The 22,542-nt window shown below is 39.7% G+C and overlaps 1 protein-coding gene across 6 annotated transcripts; it reads right to left on the reverse strand.

Moving 5' to 3' along the window:
- Positions 1-644: 644 nt before the first annotated feature.
- On the reverse strand, positions 645-18,252 carry LOC113532074 (mucin-3A). 6 transcript variants are annotated; one of them, XM_026923211.3, is made up of 9 exons: positions 17,796-18,252; positions 17,320-17,494; positions 7,116-7,286; positions 6,727-6,744; positions 6,274-6,390; positions 5,948-6,151; positions 2,501-2,527; positions 2,296-2,383; positions 645-2,201 (listed from the first exon to the last, which is right to left on the reverse strand). In XM_026923211.3, the coding sequence occupies exons 2-9, from the start codon at positions 17,384-17,386 to the stop codon at positions 2,021-2,023; spliced, it is 873 nt and encodes a 290-aa protein (XP_026779012.2). In that variant the 5' UTR covers positions 17,387-17,494; positions 17,796-18,252; the 3' UTR covers positions 645-2,020. The 6 variants fall into 6 exon arrangements, with proteins under 6 accessions (XP_026779012.2, XP_026779013.2, XP_026779011.2 ...); XM_026923212.3 differs by having other exon boundaries at positions 17,320-17,498; XM_026923210.3 differs by having other exon boundaries at positions 17,320-17,540.
- Positions 18,253-22,542: the final 4,290 nt, after the last annotated feature.

Genomic DNA, 22,542 nt, shown 5'->3' on the forward strand with positions numbered 1-22,542 from the left:
AACTCAAGAAAGCATCAGTTGTAGCTCAGCTTGTTGTCACAAGCAGTCATGCAAATTCTATAACATACTTAACAACTTTGTTGGAAGGGCTTGGCACGTGTGTGCATCTTTGTCACTTACAGTTTCTGAGAAACCACTGATTATTTTATGACTCAATTATTATTCAACTCAATCACTGATTATTTTAACTTCTGACACAAAGTCTGTATTTGATTCATAAAAAAACAATACCATGGTGTTTGTTTAATGTATTTCATTCTTTGTTTTTCTACCTTAAACTGAATCTAGTGAAATGTAGTGCAGCAGTGTGAATTACTTTCAAAGGTGGCTCACATTCACTCCTGACACAAATTCAGCATTTTACTATTTAAAAAGCAATACCATGCTGATTTTCGCTCCTTAAAGACGTCAAGTGACATAAGAGGAATGCATTGAATGTTTTGCTTTTCAAGGTGGCATGTTATCCACATGTCAAAAATTAAAAGCAGCAGCATTTCTGTACTGCATTACACATTTTTCACTGCTATGATTACATTTTGCTCTGGCATGCCCTCTTATTCAGTATATATGTAGTCAGAATCATATTTAAAGAACCCCTGAAACAAACAACATGCAGAAAAAAAACAGTATCCATGAGTCATCAGGCAACTTACTTAACTTACTTTATTTAACTGATCTTACATCATCAGATTGCTCATGCTTTTTTCTGAAAATAGATGACTACACTCCTGGGCAAAAAAATGGGCCAAGCCCAAAATGGCAAAATATTAAGCTTTTAATGGTCTTAACGAAAAAAAAATAAAATAAATAAAAAAAATAAAAAACATTTGTCATACAATTAGCAAGAATTAAACAAACACACTCCTGAGAGCTCCTGTGCCACCATTTGCTGGTTTACTTTTGCTGTAGTGCACTGCTTCAGGAAAAGCTAGAAACAGGAAAAGTCACTTATATATTCTTCTTGTATGCAAAGGTAAAATAACACACATCTGGGTGTACAAAACTTTCTAAAAATATCTTCTGGGATGTTATTTGGTTATCTGCCACACCTGATGCAGTCCATCAAGGGCCACAAGTCTTAAACCCATACTGAGTTCCTTTAGTTATTTGTTTAATTCTTGCTAATTTCCTGACCAATGATTTGTTGTTAAGACCATTAAAAGCTTAATATTTTGCCATTTTGGGCTTGGCCCATTTTTTTGCCCAGGAGTGTATGTACAAGAATAGTATTAAAATGATTCCTATATGGTTCATACACGTAAATACACTTAAAGCAAGCAAATAAATGTATGGTCATTTTTTCATGTCAAACAGTCTGCTGGGGCACAGAGCCCAATTATTAAACTTCTATATTACTTTAACTTCTCAGTTCTGAGAGCAAAAACATTACCCATTATGTACATATTGTTCAAAGTTTACTGCTGCATATTAAACGCCACAACACATTTATTATATATTTATATAGGGTCACTATAACATATATAATATAATGCTGTGTCCACTGTACCAGACATTTGGGATTGCACACACAAAATCTGCAGGTTTTTGGAAAAATATAACTCATATATTCATTATTTCCAGTTTAACACGTAAAAAAAATTATCCTGTATATACTTCAAATAAATAAATAAAAAACTTTAATATTGTGTGAAAGTAATAACAAACACACGAACTGTCTGTAAAAGAACTTAGATTTAAGGCCATTTCTGCACTTTTTAAGTGAAAAGATACTGAGAGCACATACAAGTGTCATGCAACGCAGATAAAGCAAATGCAGCTGAAGTTCTGTAGAAATGCACGAAAGTGGGTCTGATGATCTAAATATTGCTATAGAGCTAGAAAATACTAGAATAAAACTGGCCATTACAATGAAGGATGTTTAGAAGGATTTTTTTTTCTTGTCTTGGATTCACTGTTTCAGGATTGTCTGCTGCATTTTCATTGTAAACATAGCATTTTGATCATAATGCTGTTGTCCACACATGAAATATTTTCTATTTAACTTGCCCTGGTAAGCATTTTAAGCAGAAAGAGGAGCATTAATATATGTGCTCCCGGAAGAGTCTTTATAAGGAGTGACTGGAGGTGTAACAGGGTCTGGAGGACAGCTGCTTGTGAAGGTGTGCGGCTTCATTAAGGGCTGATCTGAGCCAGAATTCTGGGTCATCATTTCTACAGAATGTCCACCAGGTAGCTTTGAACTAAGAGAGAATAACAGAGACAGGATAATGAGTTCAGTAGTGTACAATAAGGCATCTATGTTAATTTACATTGCATAGATTTTCAAAATCTTACCGTCGACGCCAAAAAAGAACGGCTACTGTAGCTGCCAATCCAGCAATAATTACAACTATTAAAATCCCTGCAGTGATGCCCTTTGTGGCTAAACATCAATAAAACAGAGAGAAATTATTAGAATGACACAGAGAGGGACAGATCTGAAAATGAAGCAGAGAGATACTGGGAGGTGAGACACGCGCATGAAAAATGAAAGTTCTACCTGTATTAGACAAAGCACCAATGTCTCCTGAAACAAAGAGAGAGAGAGGTTGTGTGAGGCAGTGATGTGCTGTTGAACATGTTTCTGTAAAAACATGAAGTGGTGACAGCCAGTCTGAGTGAATTAACAAAGAAAGATGAAGTAACTGAGAGTGCATTTACATATGCAGTATTTAGTCTGTTTCAATTGAATCATTAGGTTACTATCCCCTCTGTGTTGTTTGCTTGGGCAGGAATCACAAGAGTAATCACATATCACACTTAAACAACAGGAAGTAAGCTGCAGGAAGTACACGTGTTAATGCCGAATCGAGCCGATGAGAGCTGCTAAACTGACACACAAGACAACAACTGGCAGAAGACAGAGTTTAAGTGCTGCTTTAATTATATTCTGAAAAGAAATGATAAAGGTTACAAAATTACTGTTTTCTAAACTATTTATTCATATGTATTCATTTTTAGCAGCGGCTCTCGGTTTATTTCCAGAATTGAAAAAGGTTTGTTTACATTGTCCATTGCTATTTTTTTAATGTATTAAAGACTTTTGCAAGTAGGTTTTCCACATCCCTTCCACCGCCTTCTATTTTTTGCTATTGATTTGTTTAAGTTTGTGCATTGTCAAACCAAGCTGGACCGAACAGAAAGCCAGATGGATTAGGCAAATGGATTAGTGAGACAGCGCTCGGAATATCGGTTGTTCTTCCTCAGCCAATGCTCATCTTAAAAATACCTGTGAAGAAGGTTAGCACTATCCCTTGCAATAATTACATACCACACTTAAGATCTCTATTTTTGGATTTCCTGATGTCAGTGAGTGCACCCTGCACAGATCGAATAGATAGAAAACTATTTTGTCTGTGTCTTGAATGTGCCTACAACAATCTGTTGCTATGCAGTATGCCAGCCCCACTCTTCTCTGTACATCAGCAGAAACACCTTAGGAGCACCACTGACCCTATATTGTTTGGTTGGTGGCTCATTCTTGGCACACTGGAGACACTGACATGGTAGTGTGTGTTGCACTGGTATAAGTGGATCAGGAGATTTCTAAAACAAGAATTTGATATGCAGATGCACCAGCAAGCAATTAAGACACGCATACATTAAACAATCACAGTACAACTGAAACACAATCTGGTTGATTCGTTAATAAAAAATAAAATACAATACAGCAACAGTTAAAAAAACAAAATTAAAGGAAAATAAAGGAAATAAAGGAAAATCAAAATGGCAAGGCAATATGTCATGATAAAAAGCTGTGACTCACTCAAAATACACACTATGGCTATGAATATCCTGTTTCTGTACCTAATGACACCCAATGAATAATTAAAAATCAAGTAAAATAAAAATTAAAATAAAGTAATAATAATAATAATAATAATAATAATAATAATACCACTGCTCCTACCATTAACTACTACTACTACTAATAAAAATCTGGTGGCATAGCAGGTAGCAGAAACTCACAGAAGTTTGTCACAAGGTGGAAGGTGGTGGCATTGAATGCAGTTCAGTATATACTCTGTGTCTGTTACCAGTGGTTACCAAGCGTTTGTATTCTGACACACTTGTTTTCCTGGATTTTGATTCCTGTTTTTCCTAGTCCATGCTGTCACCTGACCATTGCCTGTTTTTTGATACTTAGTTTGTCTTATGATTTGATCTGTCTGTCAACTTGGAAAAATAAAGCGTTTTTACCTGCACTTGTGCCCATCCCTGCCGCCTAACAGAATACTTCGCCTGCATAAATACATGCAGCGGGTAACTTGGATTGGCATTGGGCTGTGATGACACAGGGCTTGCCTCACTGAAGAACAACAGCAGCAGATAGCCATGATCAACCTGCAGCTAGCACAGTTCTACATCACAATGACATCCATGCTAGCCCCCTCTGTGGCACCCTCTCTATTGGCTTCTCCGCTCATTGTATGCCCAGACAAATATGCAGGTGATCCTGGCAGGTATAGAGGCTTCATGCTACAATGTTCGCTATACTTTTCAAGCTAAGACAGAGTTTCCGAGCAAACCAAAATCGCTCAATTCATCAACTTGATAACAGATAACCTGGGCCACTGCATTTTAATCTCAAGGAGGTCAACACACTTCTTCCTATTACCGTTTCCTCCAGCTATTCCAACAGACCACTCTCCAGAGGGCAAGGAGATTGGAGAGAGACTCATCACCCTCGAAACCCTGCACCAGCCTCTGGCACTGATGACTGTATACGCTAAGCAGTTCTTATTCTAATTTTAATTTCCCCTTGGGATCAATAAAGTATTGTCTTATCAAATAGGGTAATCTTAGCAGCTGGTAATGGCTGGAATGAGCTGGTGCTCAAGGCCACTTATCATCAAGGATTGAACACTAACATACTCACCAAGCTGGCATGTCAGGACGATCAGGTGTCCCTTGACTCACTCATAGACCTGTCCATTCGTCTACACCTCCTGCTAACGAACTCACACAACTGCCTGGTTGTTTAACATGAAAATGAACCCTGCCCAAGAACTCCATGCTGCAGAACCCATGCAACTAGGTCAAGTCATAATAACCCCTGTGAAATGCCAAAGGCGTCAGAAGGAGAGACTGTGCTACTACTGTGGCAGTCCAAAGCACCAGTTGGCACAATGCTCCTCCAGGCTCCACAGTAGGCCCATGAGCGAGCGCCCCCCACTTCTCGCTCCCCCATGGTGAGTCCCTCCAAAGTTCTTTCTCCACAATATTTTGCTATATCAGCACAGATAAGGCACTCAAAATCTGTATACTGTTTCTGCCACCTGACAAGACGCAAAAAGAAAAAAAAAAACAGGAATAACAAAACAGAAATGCACACTGTAATGACAAAACCTCGCAATGGTAAGTGGTAAATAAACTGGCATAAATACATGGATATAAATGAGGGTTAACAGGAAATGGGTGAGTTCAACAGGCAGGCGAGTGAGAGTATTTCCATAATGTCTTGGACTGTAGATTTGTGGTAGCTCCTGAATTCGCCATGGATTTGGATTTAAAACTATGACTCTTGTTAAATGTTAATTATTATTTTCTTTTGCAAACACTTTATTGGATGATGCTGACACTTGTGCCAGTGTCACACACTAGTATGTCAGTGTCACTGCCATTCTGAGAATGATCCAACACCCAATATAATATAATAATATATAATATAATATCTGATGAGTGGTGGTGCTTTGGTGGTATTTGTTCCCACTGATGAACAGGGTAAAGGGAGGCTGGTGAATGGTACATAGCATTTATATGCATACAAAGTAACATATGGTAGGTGAACCTGATAAAATGGCAACCCAATCTAGATTCCACTTGAAATAAAAATCATATTTTTTGGACTATGATGCCAGTTTTCAGCTGTCAGGTTAGTAGATTATTTGAGTTAAACCTGGATAAAGACAAATTAGCCCATTAGTTTCCTTTAGTTCATGCTGACCAGTGCTTGTGGGAGAGAAGCTGCTAGAGGAATGTGAGGACATTGTGATCATATTTTCTTTCTCAGTCGTGGACGAAGCTGTAATTCTAGCCGTAATTGATGTGGTGACAGATGTCTCCTCCATTGTTGTGGTCCTCTGAGAGGTTTGGCGGGATGTCCATGATGTTGTGGAAGCTGTGTGTGTTGCTGTGAAGACAATTTTCCCTGTCGTAGAAGTGTATCATACAAGAAAATATCAGCAATGCCTGATGCAAACACACAGACACACGGAAACACATACAACGCAGACACCCACACACCCATGCAAGTTCTTAAAACATACATACCAGATGTTGTGGAAGTGTGTTTTCCTGGTGATGCAGTCACGTTATATGTCTTCGGTGTTGGACTGGACATTGACGAAGTTACAGTTGAACTAGAAGTGTGAATCAGCTGGGTTACATCTGTAATATAATATATAAAGTTCAACATGAGTCATAGTTAAAAGGTCTTGGGTTTTCGGTCAGGCAACTCTTATAGAAACGTCCTTTTTGACAGAATGTGTAGTGTGTTTAACTTATTGTAAATGTGTAAGTGGAATAAAGGTCGAGAGATACAGACAGAGATGGGTATGCAGAAAGACATGTGAAAGTACTGACTTGACCACACATCTGTTGTCCCAGAAATCTATTTGTATGTATTAAGCTCAAGGCAGGAAGAGACAGTTGCAGGATATAAATCCAAATCAATTTTCAAAGAAAGGTAGACAGGAAATAAGTTTACAAAAGAAGACTACTCACTTGGCGGTAATGGACGACCTGCAGGACACCCATATTGAAACATGAATGCCACATAAAGAAAAAGAAAAGATGACTTATTAGCATAATCCAAATGCATAATCACAATAAGAAAATCAGTCATTGTGACTTATGTGCTGAATAAAAGCTATTATTATAAAAGACACTATTTAAATACAAATTGTGATATTGTGGTAACCTGAAATAATAAGAAAACAAATTAAAATATGTCTAAAAGTAAAAACATGCTGCAGAGTTCAGCATTGCTGTGGAGTGATACACTGTAAGATAAAGAAAAGGACTGTAAGGAAAATTTCTAGCAAAGCCTTACTTATACACACACTATAACACACCATTATAAGCAAATGTATTGCTGAATAGAAGTCCCTTACGCTTGCATACTAGAGGAGGACTGTTATCCCATGAGTTATTTCTACATTTAAAGAGGCTGGAAGTTCCAGCTGCTCTCAGGTATCCTTCTTTACACGTCATGCGGAACTTGGGACTTGTGATATTTTTTACTTTCTCTGCATTTGCAATCTCTGGAGGAGCCCCACAATTTCCTAGAAGAAAAAAAGAATAAAACATTTCAAACACTAATACAAACTCAGACAAACATACATGCACTTTTATATTGCATAAATTTGTAAATGCTGATCTATGAGATCATATCATTATGACTTATGAATATGACTCCTTGTTTTGAAGTAACTGAAATGGGATTATGGTTACACTCTGGTAAATTATTCACTGGCTCACTCCCAAATAGTTATCCAGCAAATGGTCAGGGAGAGAAAAGGTCCCAGGATATATACGCACACAACATTCCTCATAGTCCTTCATGTAATTGTAATAGTGTTGAAAGCTGTCATATAGGGCTAACAGTCTAGATATGATGACTGTGGTACAAAGATGGACTGCAACCATAACATTTCAGTGATGGTACGGGATGATTAATGGAATCAACTGTAGATTTCCTTAAGATTTCTTCACAATATGCACTCAGAACACTGGGCCTTACAAAAGTACATTGTGCCCTTGAAACAACAAACCACAAAAATAACAAAATAAATGCCAACATCAAAACACAAAGACTTCCTAATTATCCAAATGACTCCACAGCACAGTCAAGTCAATGTTAAAATTTGTTCTGCTTATCTGTGACACTTCAGAATCCTTTAGAGATCCAAAAGTGCATGTTTTTGGCATTGACTTTGATTTTAGAAACAGAAATGACATCTCGCTTGCTTTTTTAGCACCTTGTTCTGCCACATTACTTTTGATCACAACCGAGTCAGCTGCTTTTTTGTCATATCCATGATGCTTGAGCACATGTGACTGATAACACAAGGATGGTATAATTACCAATTGGTCATCATGGAAATTAGCCTGTGTGAGTAAGTGTAAATGCAAACACATACACACATGCGTGACATTAATATTACAGCAAGATGAGCTACATTGCAGAAAAAAAGCCCCATATAACAAAACCTACTTACAGAACCCACATCCAGCCAATGCAAGCCCAACCCCATTAATGAGAGAAAGTTTAAATTTACTTCCCACATGTATACACTAGAGTTCCAAGATAGAAGATTAGCAGTCGACACTGAGTGGGATTTAACTGTATGATGTATAGATAATACCCAGATAATACTTTCTAATATTTAATAAGTCTTTGCCACACCCTGCTGCTCCAGAACACAAAAACAAATTCTGTTTAGATTTAACAAATTTCTTAAAATCTTATACCTTGGAATAAGCTTTATTTAGTAAAGCATTTCACTTTTGTTAACAAGCATCTGAGACATTTTTTTTCAAGACTAGGGGAAGCACAAGTGTATATATGTTTGTGTGTGTCCTGTTTTATCTGGTCCATCTGATGGTCTAGCCTGTTTAATTCTTGTCTTCCTCATAAGTAAGAGTATCAACATTAGGATAGCCTTCTTTCATCTCAGAAATATTGCTAAGATAAGAAATATAATGTCACTACACAATGCAGAAAAATTAGTTCTTGCTTTTGTTACCTCTAGGTTGGATTATTTGAATACTCCCATTCAAATTTCGCATGGATTTTAAAATACTACTATTGACCTATAAAGCACTGAATGGTCTTGCGCCGCAGTACCTGAGTGAACTTCTGGTCTTTTATTATCGGCCATGCCTACTTCAATCAAAAGGTGCAGGATAGTTGGTGGTACCTTGAATAGTGATGGCTAAAGCAGGGGGCAGAGCTTTCTCTTACAAAGCCTCACAGTTATGAAACAGCCTTCCAATTAATGTTCAGGACTCAGACACAGTCTCAGTGTTTAAGTCTCTCAAGTCTCCATCAGTGAACAGTTTGATAACTTCAACAAAATAGACTTCATGTGAAAGCTATAATGAATTTCCTAGTTACACTTTTTGACCATGTAGTACACAGTTATAGAAGGGAAATTATTTATAATCACACTATCCGGTGTCAACCACATGAGGATGAGTACCCTTTTGAGTCTGGTTCCTCTCAAGGTTTCTTCCTCATATCGTCTCAGAGAGTTTTTCCTTGACACCGCAGATTCTGGCTTGATCATTACGGATAAATTTATACATTTAAAATTTATATCCTGAATTTATATATTTCTGTAAAGCTGCTTTGTGACAATGTACTTGTTAAAAGTGCTATATAAATAAAATTGAATTGAACTAGTAGTGAACTGAATTGGTAGTGTCTGCCAGGTAAGCTGATACCTAGCTAGCTCAGTTTCATTGAAGAAGGTAATGACAGCTAGGTAAATAGAACTATAAATAAACAAAAATTTAACACAAATAATCAAACATAATTAAATGCAATAGTTACCAATTACAATGACTATACTAGTTATGTAAAACTGTTTTGGATTTAGTTACTGACCACTACTGCAGCTCTGAGCACTCTGCAAGTCTGACTAGTGCGGATATGTTTAAGTATGAGATGATTTCAGTTACTGGCAGTTGGTTACAAGGTTCCACCCCTTTGAGAGATCTCCTAAACATCATATGGAGAAGCCATGCATCAGGATGGGGAAAGCAAAGAGTGCACTGTCCACTAAATGTCGAGATATGTTTTTTTTTTTTTTTAAACCCCGTCCACACACTTATTCACCCCCAGTGAAGCCGTATATTCAGCCAGGACCCAAAATGACATATTACGAGCCTCATTACATTGCACCCATTAAAACAAAGGGTACTTAAATCTGCCGTAAGAGCCCACAGAAGTCGTTATTTACTGAATTTTTATTGAATTTCTCCCAGAAAGTTGAATAATATAGTGTCATGTCAATGCCGAATTCGGGGTCAGACTCTATTTCCCAGAATGCACCTCCACCTACAAACATGGCCATAACGGACTCCAACTCCCAGTTTACACACTCATGTTCACCTGATCACTAATTACAGACATCTGGACTCAAATCACACCACAGCATATAAGCACACTCCAAACACAAACACACACACACACACACACAGAGCGACATATTTGGTCAGCTCTGTATTTCATCTGACGTATCAAGCCTTTGTCCATGTTTGCTACTTCTTGTTTTGACCCACGTTTGTTATCTCATTTTGTGCTTATAGCCTTATTCCTTGATAACCTGTTTGTACATTGCCTGACCTTTAGTCTGTTTTTGGATTCTGATCTTGATATTATGATTTGGATTTGTTTGTACCTGCCAGTCTCTTTTAATAAACTCATTCACTGCAACTGTTGCCATCTCTGACGCCTGACATATAGACACACTTATACATTAATTTATACATGAAATACAGAAACATTTCATTGCTGCACTTAAATGAAATGTAGGGCTTCCTACATGGGCTACAAGGTCTAAACCACTGCCTTTAAACATAAGCACTCCATGTTAATCATTTAATCCATTTAAAGTTAATCATGTCATCTGTACTTGTGTGATGGTAGAAAGTCCTGACCTTCATAAAAGGCCACTGTAATATGAAGAAAATCAACCACTAGCACTGATCATGTTACTGACAAGTGTAGACATAGTTCATCACATCCTTTTTACTTTGTATTTTCCAAAACTCCAGATGAGATTGCGCTGAGTGCTTCAGGGTACTGCTGCTCACCTGGTTTCATGCTGTTTCTCCACATTTCAATCTGTAACACTTGCAATTTTTTTTCCTGCTGTTGGCTGGTAGCATTAGGGGTATACAGTGTGGTGTTTAGCTAAATGGGTGAGACTACTCAGTATTAATATGTTGTTCATAATAAAGTGGCTGGTGAATGTATAAATATTCAACCTTGTCGAGTTGCCAAGTGGGGTTTGACAGACAGATTGAAAGTGCAAGTATTATATTCCATGTCAATTTCCAGTCAATTCTGAGATTCTTTTGTTTATGTGCCTAATAGTAGATGTAGTGAAAGCTCAGCTGTGCAAGTGCTTCACAAAATGCTGGTAACTGTGTGTAGTATGCTGAATTATTACTAGCTCTACACTACACTTAGCGAACCTCCTTAGCTAACCACATCCTTTCCTCTGTATATGATAAGCTCCTACTCCCTAAATGTTGTGCACACATTTATATCACAAGACCACAGCCTGAATTAGTACACAGAAAACAGAAATACTGACTAGCATAAACAGCATAATACTGTCATGCTCAACAAAGAAAGTATCTGAAAAATAAGTAATGGTGCACAAATTTCACAAAACACAACTAGAATCTATACTGAAAAAGTCAGCATAATGTATTGAATTATATAAAGCAATTTCCCAGGTCAACAAACTTAAGCCGTGGTACAGTCTGGCAGTGTAATAGTGAACACTTTCTTGCAATTAAATAAACATAAATGTGGAAATGTTCAAGCCTGAAAAATAGATATACCTTTAGACATAATTGTAATTATGCCATTGTGTATGTGGGGGCGTGTTCCCGGGAGTGGAGAAAGATCCACCATCATGGAGTCTGCGCCACTCGCAGAGATTGTCCAGACCCTGGCTGACATCCACCAGATGCAACATCAGGCCCTCCTCCCGCTGCACACAGAGCAGAAGCAGCACTTCAAGGCCCTGCTTCAAGCCCAGGCAGAGGACTGGAAGGTGCTGCAGAGCCTGGTCCAAACGGTGGGTCCTCCAGCAGCAGCCCTGGTGGCCTCTGCTGCCACCATGCCCCACATCATGCTCTCCAATATGGGACCACAGGACAACCCGGAAGCATTTACGGAACTCTTTAAGCATGCTGCGGAAGCGTGAGGCTGGCCAGACTCACACTAGGCATTCCGCTTGTTGCCGCTACTGTCGGGGGAAACCCAGCTGACAGCCCAACAGCTTCCGGTCGTGAATCAGCTGGAGTACCTGGACTATTTGCAGGCTATTTTGAGGCGGGTGGCCCGCACCCATGAAAATGCTTTTGCTTGCTGGTGTGCAGTGAGCTTGGCTGCCCATTTGCCTTAGCCCAACAGCTACTAGACGCCTGTCGCAGGTGGCTGCTGGCAGAGGAGCATGGGGCTGGCAACGTAGTCGACATAGTGGTGTTGGAGCAGTTTGTCACCCAGCTACTGGAGGAGACAGCTGAATGGGTCTAGTGCCACCGTCCGGCGTCGCTAGAAGAAGCAGTCCAACTGGCGGAGGACCACTTGGTGGCATATCTGGGGCAGGTGAGTCCCCTCCCCCTTCTCACTCCCTCTCTCTCTCTTGTTCTTCTCCTTTTTCTCCCCGCCCTCCCCCTTTCCCTGCACCATGGAAACGGGGGCCAGTTTCCCTGAAACCTTTCCCCTGAACCTGAGCCCTCAGGCACACCTTCAACAAAGTGAAAGTAATTGATGGTCAGCGGGTTCAGCCTGACATTGCACTCTCCTTCCCCTATTTTGCGGTTATTAAAAATAGGTTATACTGAGTGATGCAGGACACTCAAACCAAAGAATAAACAACCCAGTTGTTCGTCCCAAAAAGCCATCAGGAAATGTTATTCCAGGCAGCTCATCATAATCCGATGGTGGGACATTTAGGTCAGGACAAAACGCTAAACCGTCTCATGGCCCACTTCTTACTGGTGATGTTTGCAGATGGTGCGCGGCATCTGCTGAATCCTCAAGTCACCCCAAAAGTGCCATTGAGCCCCCTTCCATTAATTGAGGTCCCCTTAGAGATAATTGGTATGGACATTGTTAGGTCACTGGAACGGACTGCACGAGGGCATCGCTTTGTGTTGGTCCTACTGGATTAGCAAAGCGATACCCCGAAGCCGTTCCTCTTCGCAACATCTCAGCACGCAGTGTTGCGGAGGCACTCTTCAAAATTTTCTCCTGGGTTGGGATCCTGAAAGAGATCCTGACCGATCAAGGCACCATGCTAATGTCACGCACCCGTCGCAACCTATACGAACTCTTAGGGATTACATCAATTCGTACCAGCATTTACCTTCCTCAGATGGATGGCCTGGTCGAGTGGTGTAATCAAACCCTTAAAAATATGATTCGGAAGTTCGTACATGAGGACCCTCGGAATTGGGATAAGTGGCTCAAATCCCTACTATTCGCAGTATGAGAGGTCCTGCAAGCCTCCATGGAGTTCTCCCCATTTGAATTACTATATGGGCGCACGCGTAACAGCATCTTATACATCATCAGAGAAAATTGGAAAGAGGGACCTTCAGAGAGCAAAAGTGAAATTCAGTACGTTCTTGACCTGAGAGCAAAACTCCAAACACTAGGGCAAATAACACAGGAGAATTTGCTACTGGTGCAAGAATGTCAATCCTGGCGAGTGAGTTTTCACAGGGAGATAAAGTGTTTGTATTACTACCAACGTCGAGCTCCATATTACTCGCCAAGTGGCAATGGCCCTTCAAGGTCACACGGTGAGTCGGGGAGGTTGACTATGAGGTGAAGCAAATAGATAGAGGTGGGGCGTGGCAGATATACCACCTCAATCTTGTTAAATCATGGAGAGAGTTGGCCCCTGTGGCTTTGGCGATGGTTGTTCCAGTGAGAGAGGAACTAGGAGTGGAGATGAATCTAAAAATGGTCGCTCAATTCACCCCGTTCCCATATAGAGACCACCTCTCACCGTCCCAAAATCATGGAATTTCCTGACGTGTTTTTGCCGCTACCCGGTTGCACTAATCTCATACAACATCACATGGGGGAAATCGAGGAGTCCCACAGTGACTGGTCCAATCCAGTGGTCCTGGTACTCAATGCCCCGCATTGATGAACTGCTCAATCGGTTAGGTGCAGCTCGCTGTTAATCAACACTGGCTTTGACAAAGGGATATTGCCAGATCCCCTTGACTCCAATATCTTGTGAGAAAACGGCCTATTCCACTTCATTTGGTTTACACCCATTCGTGACCCCTCCTTTTGGGTTGTTCAGAAGCCCTGTGACGTTCCAATGACTCACTGACAGAATCCTCCGTCCACACGCTGCCTATGCCACTGCATATCTGGACAACATTATTATTTATAGTAATGATTGGCAGCAACACATGCAGCATCTGAGGGCTGTCCTGAGATCATTGAGATTGGCGAGACTCACAGCAAACCCAAAAAACTGTGCAACTGGATGGGTGGAAGTACAGTATCTGGGCTTCCACTTGGGCCATGGGCAGGTGCATCCCCAAATTGATAAGACAGCAGTGACTGCGACCTGCCTGAAACCCAAGACCAAAAAGGAGGTGAGACAGTTTCTGGGGCTGGCCGGCTATTACCATAGGTTTGCGTCTAATTATTCGGATGTCACCAGCCCACTGACAGATGTCACTAAAAAGGGAGTACCAGATCCAGTCCAGTGGACGGAGTCGTGCCAACAGGCTTTTATTCAGGTAAAATCGAACAGAGGGCTGGGGGCTGTGTTGTCCCAGTTGGTGGAGCGGGAGGAGCGCCCTGTGCTGTACATCAGCCGCAAACTATTGGTGTGAGAAAGTAAGTACAGCACGATTGAGAAAGAGTGTCTGGCCATCAAGTAGGCAGACCTCACCCTCTGATACTATTGGTTGGGATGATCGTTCACCCTCTGTTCAGACCACGCCCCGCTCCAGTGGCTCCACCGCATGAAGGATGCCAATGTGTTGATCACTCATTCTCATTGGTATCTGTCACTTCAGCCATTTAAGATCGAGGTGGTCCACAGCCCGGGGGCGCAGATGGCTGTGGCTGATTTCCTCTCTCGGCATTGGGGTGAGAGTCAGTGGCAGGCTGGATGGCTCCCCGGCCTGAGTTCGGAGTTGGGGGTATGTGGAGGCGGAGGCGTGGTCAAGCGCTGGATTCTGAATGGAGGGTGGAGCCGGGAAAAATTTGCTTTACGTGCAACTGATTTTAACTGATTTTTAGGAGATTTGAACAGAGCACCTGTTCACACTTATTAACATCCATAACTGCGATTATGAGCCCTAAGAATGTATAATCATTGATATACTGAAACTTTCTGTAAAGAGACATTTATTTAACATTTACGGAAGGGGTCTTGTATGTCAGAGCTTTGTAACACTCTGTAAGCTTTCTGTCATCGAAGTTTTCATGACAAGCTGCATTAATTTTCTTATTAACTTCAAGAGAGAGATGCATCTGACTGCAATCACACCTTTCTGTGTCCGCTTGTGATCTGATCACCAGAGATGGATGTTATGACCACGTGTGAATTTTGGTTAATGCTTAGAAGAAGTGCGACAAGGACATGGTTCGGGTATTTCCCTCTTACACAAACAACTCTCTCATGTACAACTTGAATGAACTTATGAACAGTTATCACTGCAATGAATGTTTTTAATGTTCTTTAAGTTAAACCCCCTTTGTATTTATTATTTTGTTTTTATTTATGTATGAATCTCTCCCATTACTACTGAGACATGTCTCATAGAGAATCATACATCTTCGCTGTAGAGAAAATATCACATTTCATATAGTCTGTAGCTAGGGCCCTGGTCCAAATATAGTTATAACAGAGTCACGATGATGTAGCTTGTCTATAAATTTTATGTTTCATGTCCAACAGACAGTAGCTTCAGTCTCATGTCTGGTGCTTTACCTGCTGTGTGCTCAATGGCTTTATAGTAAAAGAGAACATAGGTGCAAGAGCTTACATACAGAATGCTTACTTATATATAGAATGCTATATATATTTAATTCTTCTGTTTAAAAAAAAGTAAGAAATCCATAAAACACATAAAACAAAAATCTTCCACCATGTCAGTGTCACTGATGTTTTCACTGTTCCCATCACAGTGCAAAACTCCAAAATGGTCTGAGCTGTTTTTAAAAAAATGCACCAATCAGACATCCTTTAATCATTGGATGTGACATCATTTACATGCATCATTCACATGATTTCAGTTTGTTGATACTGAAACTGCCTCCTTTTACAGCCAGGATTTCTTCATTTAAAAACAAAACAAATATCCTCTACATTTCTTTCTTCTTTAATTATGACTGTTATTGCAGCAGCGGGGTGTATTCATTTTATCAGCCACAGGATCCTGCTAATGATGTTAGACCTTATTCAAAATATTTGTGTTTCCCCAGCACAATTCACTCCTAGTTATTCCAAAATTCTGTCAGGAAAAACCTGATGTGTTGACAGCATAAGACAAACGAAGGACAAAAGATTAGAAGTTTAGATACAGTTAAGATAAAGTAGCCTCCAGTACCCATTAGTACCAGCCTTATTATTTGTACAAATTGACATTGTTCACAAAAAAAAAAAAAAAAAAAAAAGCAAAAATGGTTGTATAAATAAAATCTTAGTCTGGGTCATAAATAGCCCTGACATAAGTAACTCAAAGTAAATTAAATTCAAGTAAAAAGTAAAAGTAAATTAAGTAAAGTAAATTTACTTTTGTGCTGGAAAACTAATATTTGGAAATTTAAAATGTTTTTGTACTGAATCAATAATGTAGAAGTCATAAAGTAAAAATCTATTACAAAGTTTGTACTAAAAAAATAGGGTGCCTAAGACTTTTGCACAGTACTCTGTGTATATATATATATATATATATATATATATATATATATATATATGTATATATATATATATACACATACATATATAAATTCACATATATATCATCAATGTTGTAAACTCCTTATAATAGTACATAGTAATGGTAATAGTACTATTCCAACATCCTAAATCCTAATTAACCCTAAGGCATACTTAATAAATTGTACAGCATAAAAGTGTTCATTTGCTGTATAAAGCAAGAAGAAGCAAAACTTTGATGTTAAAAGAAAGGTTACACATAATACACATAATACACATAAACTGAGCAGATTTAGGTGTTCCTAAATGTCTCACTCCTACTTTTTGTTCCAAATTTATTTTTGTACAAAGAAGGCTCAGTGATTGTTGTGAGTTATTGTTGTGTGATATCCTGTGAGTTTGCTCTTCATGCTATTTTGCCTTCCTATTTGAATGGATGGATTGTGGATTTCAGAAGGAAATTAAAATAGTATTTTGTGTATATGTAGTTTGTATATTGACTCTGAGTTCAGCCTGTAAATAATGTCTGAAGGCTGAATGGCTGTATCTGCCAATTCATTCTGTACCTACAGCATTGGTTTCGTGCTCTAGTAAGTCGTCAACGACTGTGAATACTATTAGGGAGGTAGTCTAACTCAGAACTTACCATCTCCTCCTGTGATGGTGGAGTATTCAGAGATGATGAAAAGGAAAGTTAGGGTCGCCGCGCGCATATCCAGTGCGTCCTGGGTGTCCGAGGCTGACTGACCTGCTTGAGCTGTACACGCATTTTAAGGACTACCCAGATGCAGCAGTCACTGTCTGTCGTCGGGGTTTCCTTCCTGACTAGCCAAGAAAAACTTTCACTTTCTGTTTGAAGGTGAGACGCTTAAATCGTGGAGAGAGTAGACTTGAAATAAAACACATCCAACTCTGCTTTGTGTATGTTAACTCATCTCCAAAATAATGAATTTCCACTACAATGCTCTTAAAAATCCACAGATAAACACAACTTTAAAGCAAATTATATAATTCGCAGTGCCATCTACAGGGAAAGAAACCTCTAGACTTCATACGAAGTCAGCAAGCCATCTAAACAACTTTTTTTTTTTTTTTTTTTTTCGATGATGAGTTATTTCCTACCTTAAATGCTAAGCCGACCGCAGCACTTATTGTTGAGCCAGGAGCACAAACACACGGCTTCCGTTAGCGCTCACGTCACGTCACGCACAGTTTTTACCGTAAAGGCGCTGCGTAGCGCGCTTTTCCATCTCTTGCGAGGGTTTTACTTCCTTTTTTTTTTTTGATTTAATAATTATTAGTAGCCTAGTGTGAAATCAAACCCGTTGTGAGTTCGCGCAGAAGTTTCCGTGTGGTGTATCGCATGTCATTCTGACTTTCGATTTTCATTTTTCAGATTCAGAAAACCTGAAAAACTTCGTCTTCCGTTGACAAACCCCTCCTTCTCCTCCACTGCCCAAACCTTACAATAAAATAACAAGTCAAATGGCAGAAATCCGCATCACCAGTTTTCACACTTGGCAGACAGGATAATCTAACACTTGACACAGCTGCAGTGGTACTTGTATACGCAAATACGGAGTTGCCAGATCTGCTGTTTTCACTCCGTAATATCTGGGAGGGTTTTGGATTTAAATGTGCACTTTGCTCTTGCACCCCTCACTGCCAAACAGCCTTAGTGAGGTTGCATGAGTTTTAAAGCCCTTTATCCTAGTCAGGGTCGGATCCTATCCCAGGAACACTGCGCGTAAGGTGGGAATTTAGTTTTGCCTGTCCCTGTCCCATCTTTTTAAATAATGATGTACATTCACCCGTCACTTTAACAGGAACACCTGTACACCTGCTCATTTATGCAGTTATCCAATCTTCACATCAAACATCAGAATGAAGAAAAAGTACAATCTCTGTGACTTTGATTGTGGCATGTTTGTTGGTAGGAGATGGTCTGATTTCAGAAACTGCTGATCTCCTGGGATTTTCACACACAACAGTCTCTACACAGAATGGTGTGAAAAACAAAAAACATCCTGTGAGTGGAGGATCTGCAGGCTGAAACACCTTGTTGATGAGAGAGAGCAGAAAAGAACGAACAGACTAGTCTGCACTGACAGGAAGTCTATAGTAACTCAAATAGTCACTCTTTACAACCATGTTGAGCAGAAAAGCATCTCAGAACGCACGACAGATCAAATCTTGAGGTCTATGGGCTACAACAGCCGAAGACCACATCAGGTTCCACTCCCGTCAGCCAAGAACAAGAATCTGAGGCTATCATGGGCACAGAGTCACCGGAACTGGACAGTTGAAGATTAGAGAAAAAAAAAACATCATCTGGTCTTTTTCCAGTCTTCAGCTGTCCAGTTCCTTCTCAATAAGCCTGGAACTATAGGATGAAAATTCCAATTCCAATGTGTTCCTGGAATTTTGGAATTTTTTAAACCATTTATATTAACCTTTTAGACTTTATTAAAACTAATTGTTGTTTAGCACACTCAATCCTAAAGTACCACTCTGGTCTAGTAATACAAATGCCACATTCCAAAGAGATTCTGTACAGACAAAAAAAAAAAAAAAAAGAAAAAAAAAAAGTTTTATTTATATACATAACAAATCAAAGAATATTTTCTATATGTAATAAATAGATAACTTAAAAATTACAGTCTAAACACACACACATACATACACACACACACACACACACACACACACAGAGTAGACCACAGAAGTGAATACACCCCTGTAAGTGGTTTAAGTAACCAATATCACTTAAATGTCAAATGATTCAAAATTATATCACCTCTCAATAATTGCATTATTTCAAGGATGACAAGTAGAATATTTCCCCTTATCTAATCAAAAACATATACTTTAGGAAGACTATATTGAAAATACAGGCCCTATAGTAGAACCTGTGATCATTGAAGCAAAGTTGAGTACACCTGTGATTTCCAATTACCCTAAATGCATGAACATAGTTATAAAATGACCTTTGAACACCAGAACTTTATCAGTTTTGGACCAATGGGCTGTGTCTATCTGCATGTCTGCATCATGGATCCATATGGGAATGAATTGCCAAAGGAATTGAAAAATCTGATTGTGAGACTTCATAGAAAAACATAGAAAGGGATACAGGATGTTCGGTGACCAACTAAAATCAGTCGAAACACAGTTGCAGCAGTAATCAGGAGGTACAGAACGAGCCATAGTACCTCTAATCAGAGCCGCAGTGGCTGTCCTCCTAAAATGACATCAAGGAAAATGTGCTACTTGCACAACTATCTCTGAAAACCTGACAGACAAGTGCTTCAGACTTGGCACAGAGTAATGTAATCGTGGAAATTGGACTTTCTTTGACAGATCAGACAATGGCACTGCATAACATCAACCTCTATGGATGGTGTCCAAGAGAAAAAACGTTGCTTGCTCTTTGGCACAAAACTGCAGTGATAAACCTTGCTAAAGAGCATGAAAAGAAGCCTGATTAATATTGGGAGCACATTCCTTGGTCAAATGAGACCAAGATAATTTGGTTCAGCTCAGATGGTATCCAGCATGTTTGGTGTGAACCTGGTCAGGACTACCCCAGTGAATGCATAGTCCTGACAGTGAAGCACAGAGGTGAGAGTGTGATGATACGGGGCTGCAGGAGTGCAAAAGGTGTTGGGGAGATGACATTTATAGATGGCACCATGAATGCCTGCTCTTCTTTTTTTTTTCTAAAGCAAAGAGCAGCAAAGAGCAGCTGAAAAAAATGCCTCTGAAGAATGGCAGAACATCTCTCCAGAAATTTGTGCAATGCTGGTATCCTCCTGCCTAGGAAGATTGAGTCTGTTATAAAAATGCAGGTGGACACATGAAGTATTGAAAAAATAAAAGAATTGAATCTCAGTAATGAAAGGAGTACTGACTTTTGTTGCATTGAGTTCCTACTGTGGAGCCGTTCTACATTGTTGGCCATAAAGTTTTAAGCACATTTAATCCTTAAATTCCACAGAGCGGTAAATGCATGCCTGTACAGTTCTGGCCTCAGGGAAGACATTCTGTTTAAAAGTACACTGAGTGACACTTTATACTTGCTATTGCAGACTCTCTGCCACCACAATACTATTGCTTTTCACATTCCAGCTTCTTACTGGCAATTATGCAATATCCTTACAAGATGTGGATTATTTGACTGCAAGTTCACTTAACTGTTTCTGTTCTGTACCTCCACATAATTATTTAATGAATGTTCATGTTTAAAGCACATACCCTGCATTGATAAGGATAGGATTTAGAAATGAATTACTACCATTTGAATTACTACAGGTTTATAAGGCAGGGACACACTATTCTTGAGTCACAGATAAGGAGATGCATTCAAAGAATCAAGCTTTTGCCAATCCCAGTCCCTGATCTAAACCCCAGTGAAAATCTGTGGGCTGAGCTGAAGAGGAGTCCACAAGAGAGGACTGAGGACCCTGAAAAATCTTACTAGGTCAAAAAGCCATTCAGGCTAATGAATTTATTAAACAATAAGTGATCAATAAACAAAGACCAACAATTTTAGCTGGTTCTTTTCACCAATCTGACCTGATTGCTCTGACTCACTGAAAAGATCTGGGAGTCACTTTACTAATGTTGACTTCTGCAGTGCTTTTCATACACTCACCGATCACTTTACTAGGAACACCTTCACATCTACTCAATCATGCAATTACCCAGTCAGCCAATCATGTGGCAACAGCATAATGCATAAAATCATGCACATAAAGGTCAAGAGCTTCAGTTAATGTTCACATCATACATCAGAATGGGGGAAAATGGGATTTGGTAAAGAACAGGCAATGTTTTTTCCAGTCTTCAGCTGTCCAGCTGTGGTGAACCCGTGATCAGGTTCCTGTTCTTGGCTGACAGTTGTACATGAAAATCCCAGGAGATCAGCAGTTCCTGAAATACTTAAAACACCCCATCTATCACCAGTGTCAAAGTGACTGAGCTCACATTTCACCTGACTGTTCTGATATTTGATGTGAACATTAACTGAAACTCTTGACATGTATCTGTTTATAAGATAAGATAAGATAAACTTTATTAATCCCCGAAGGGAAATTCAGGTGTGTTATGTATGTATGTGTACATGTATGCATTGTGCTGCTGCCACATGATTGGCTGATTGGATAATTGCATGAAAGAACAGTTACCACACACCCCTCTCACACACTCTTCACATTACTGCCATCAGGGAAGAGGTTCTGAAGCATTCGGGCTCTCACAACCAGCCTGTGCAATAGTTTTTTCCCTCAAGCCATCAGGCTCCTCAACACACACAACTGAACTGGAACTAAACTCACACACACACACACACACACACACACACACACACACACACACACACTCATTCAACTTCATACATTCATTAAGTTATTACAAACAAGTTGGCTTGTTCTCTTGTTCTACTGTTTACATTGTACATTCCACCACTGCTACTGCTGCTCTGCTCGGTTCTTTTTGCACATCACTGGCACTGCTACTTTATTACTTGTAAATTTGCACATTGCACTGTAAATAAATATATATACAGTAGGTTACGGGTTGCTGCTATTTTGTGTTTGTGTACTTGTCCTGCACTGTCTCGTGTTGTCTGTTCTGCACTGTTTTGTTTTGCACTGTTGCACTAGGTTGCACACGACGCACTTTATGTGACTAGGACAACTTAGTCTAGTCCTCAGCTCTGTGTTTTGTAACTCTATGTTGTGTGAGGTGACGATGTTGTTTTATGTAGCACCAAGGTTCTGGAGAAACGTTGTCTCATTTCACTGTGTACTGCGTCAGCTATATATAGTTGAAATGACAATAAAAGCCTCTTGACCTGACTTGACTTATG

Source organism: Pangasianodon hypophthalmus, chromosome 18 (assembly GCF_027358585.1).
Source record: "Pangasianodon hypophthalmus isolate fPanHyp1 chromosome 18, fPanHyp1.pri, whole genome shotgun sequence".
Taxonomy (NCBI): Eukaryota; Metazoa; Chordata; class Actinopteri; order Siluriformes; family Pangasiidae; genus Pangasianodon; species Pangasianodon hypophthalmus.

Coding starts and splice junctions, on each gene's coding strand:
- LOC113532074 (XM_026923211.3), bottom strand. CDS start 17,386: ATGCGCGCGGCGACCCTAACTTTCCTTTTCATCATCTCTGAATACTCC. Junction 7,287..17,319: donor CACCATCACAGGAGGAGATG/GTAAGTTCTGAG, acceptor TTTTTCTTCTAG/GAAATTGTGGGGCTCCTCCA. Junction 2,528..5,947: donor CTTCTCTCCCACAAGCACTG/GTCAGCATGAAC, acceptor TCTTTGTTTCAG/GAGACATTGGTGCTTTGTCT.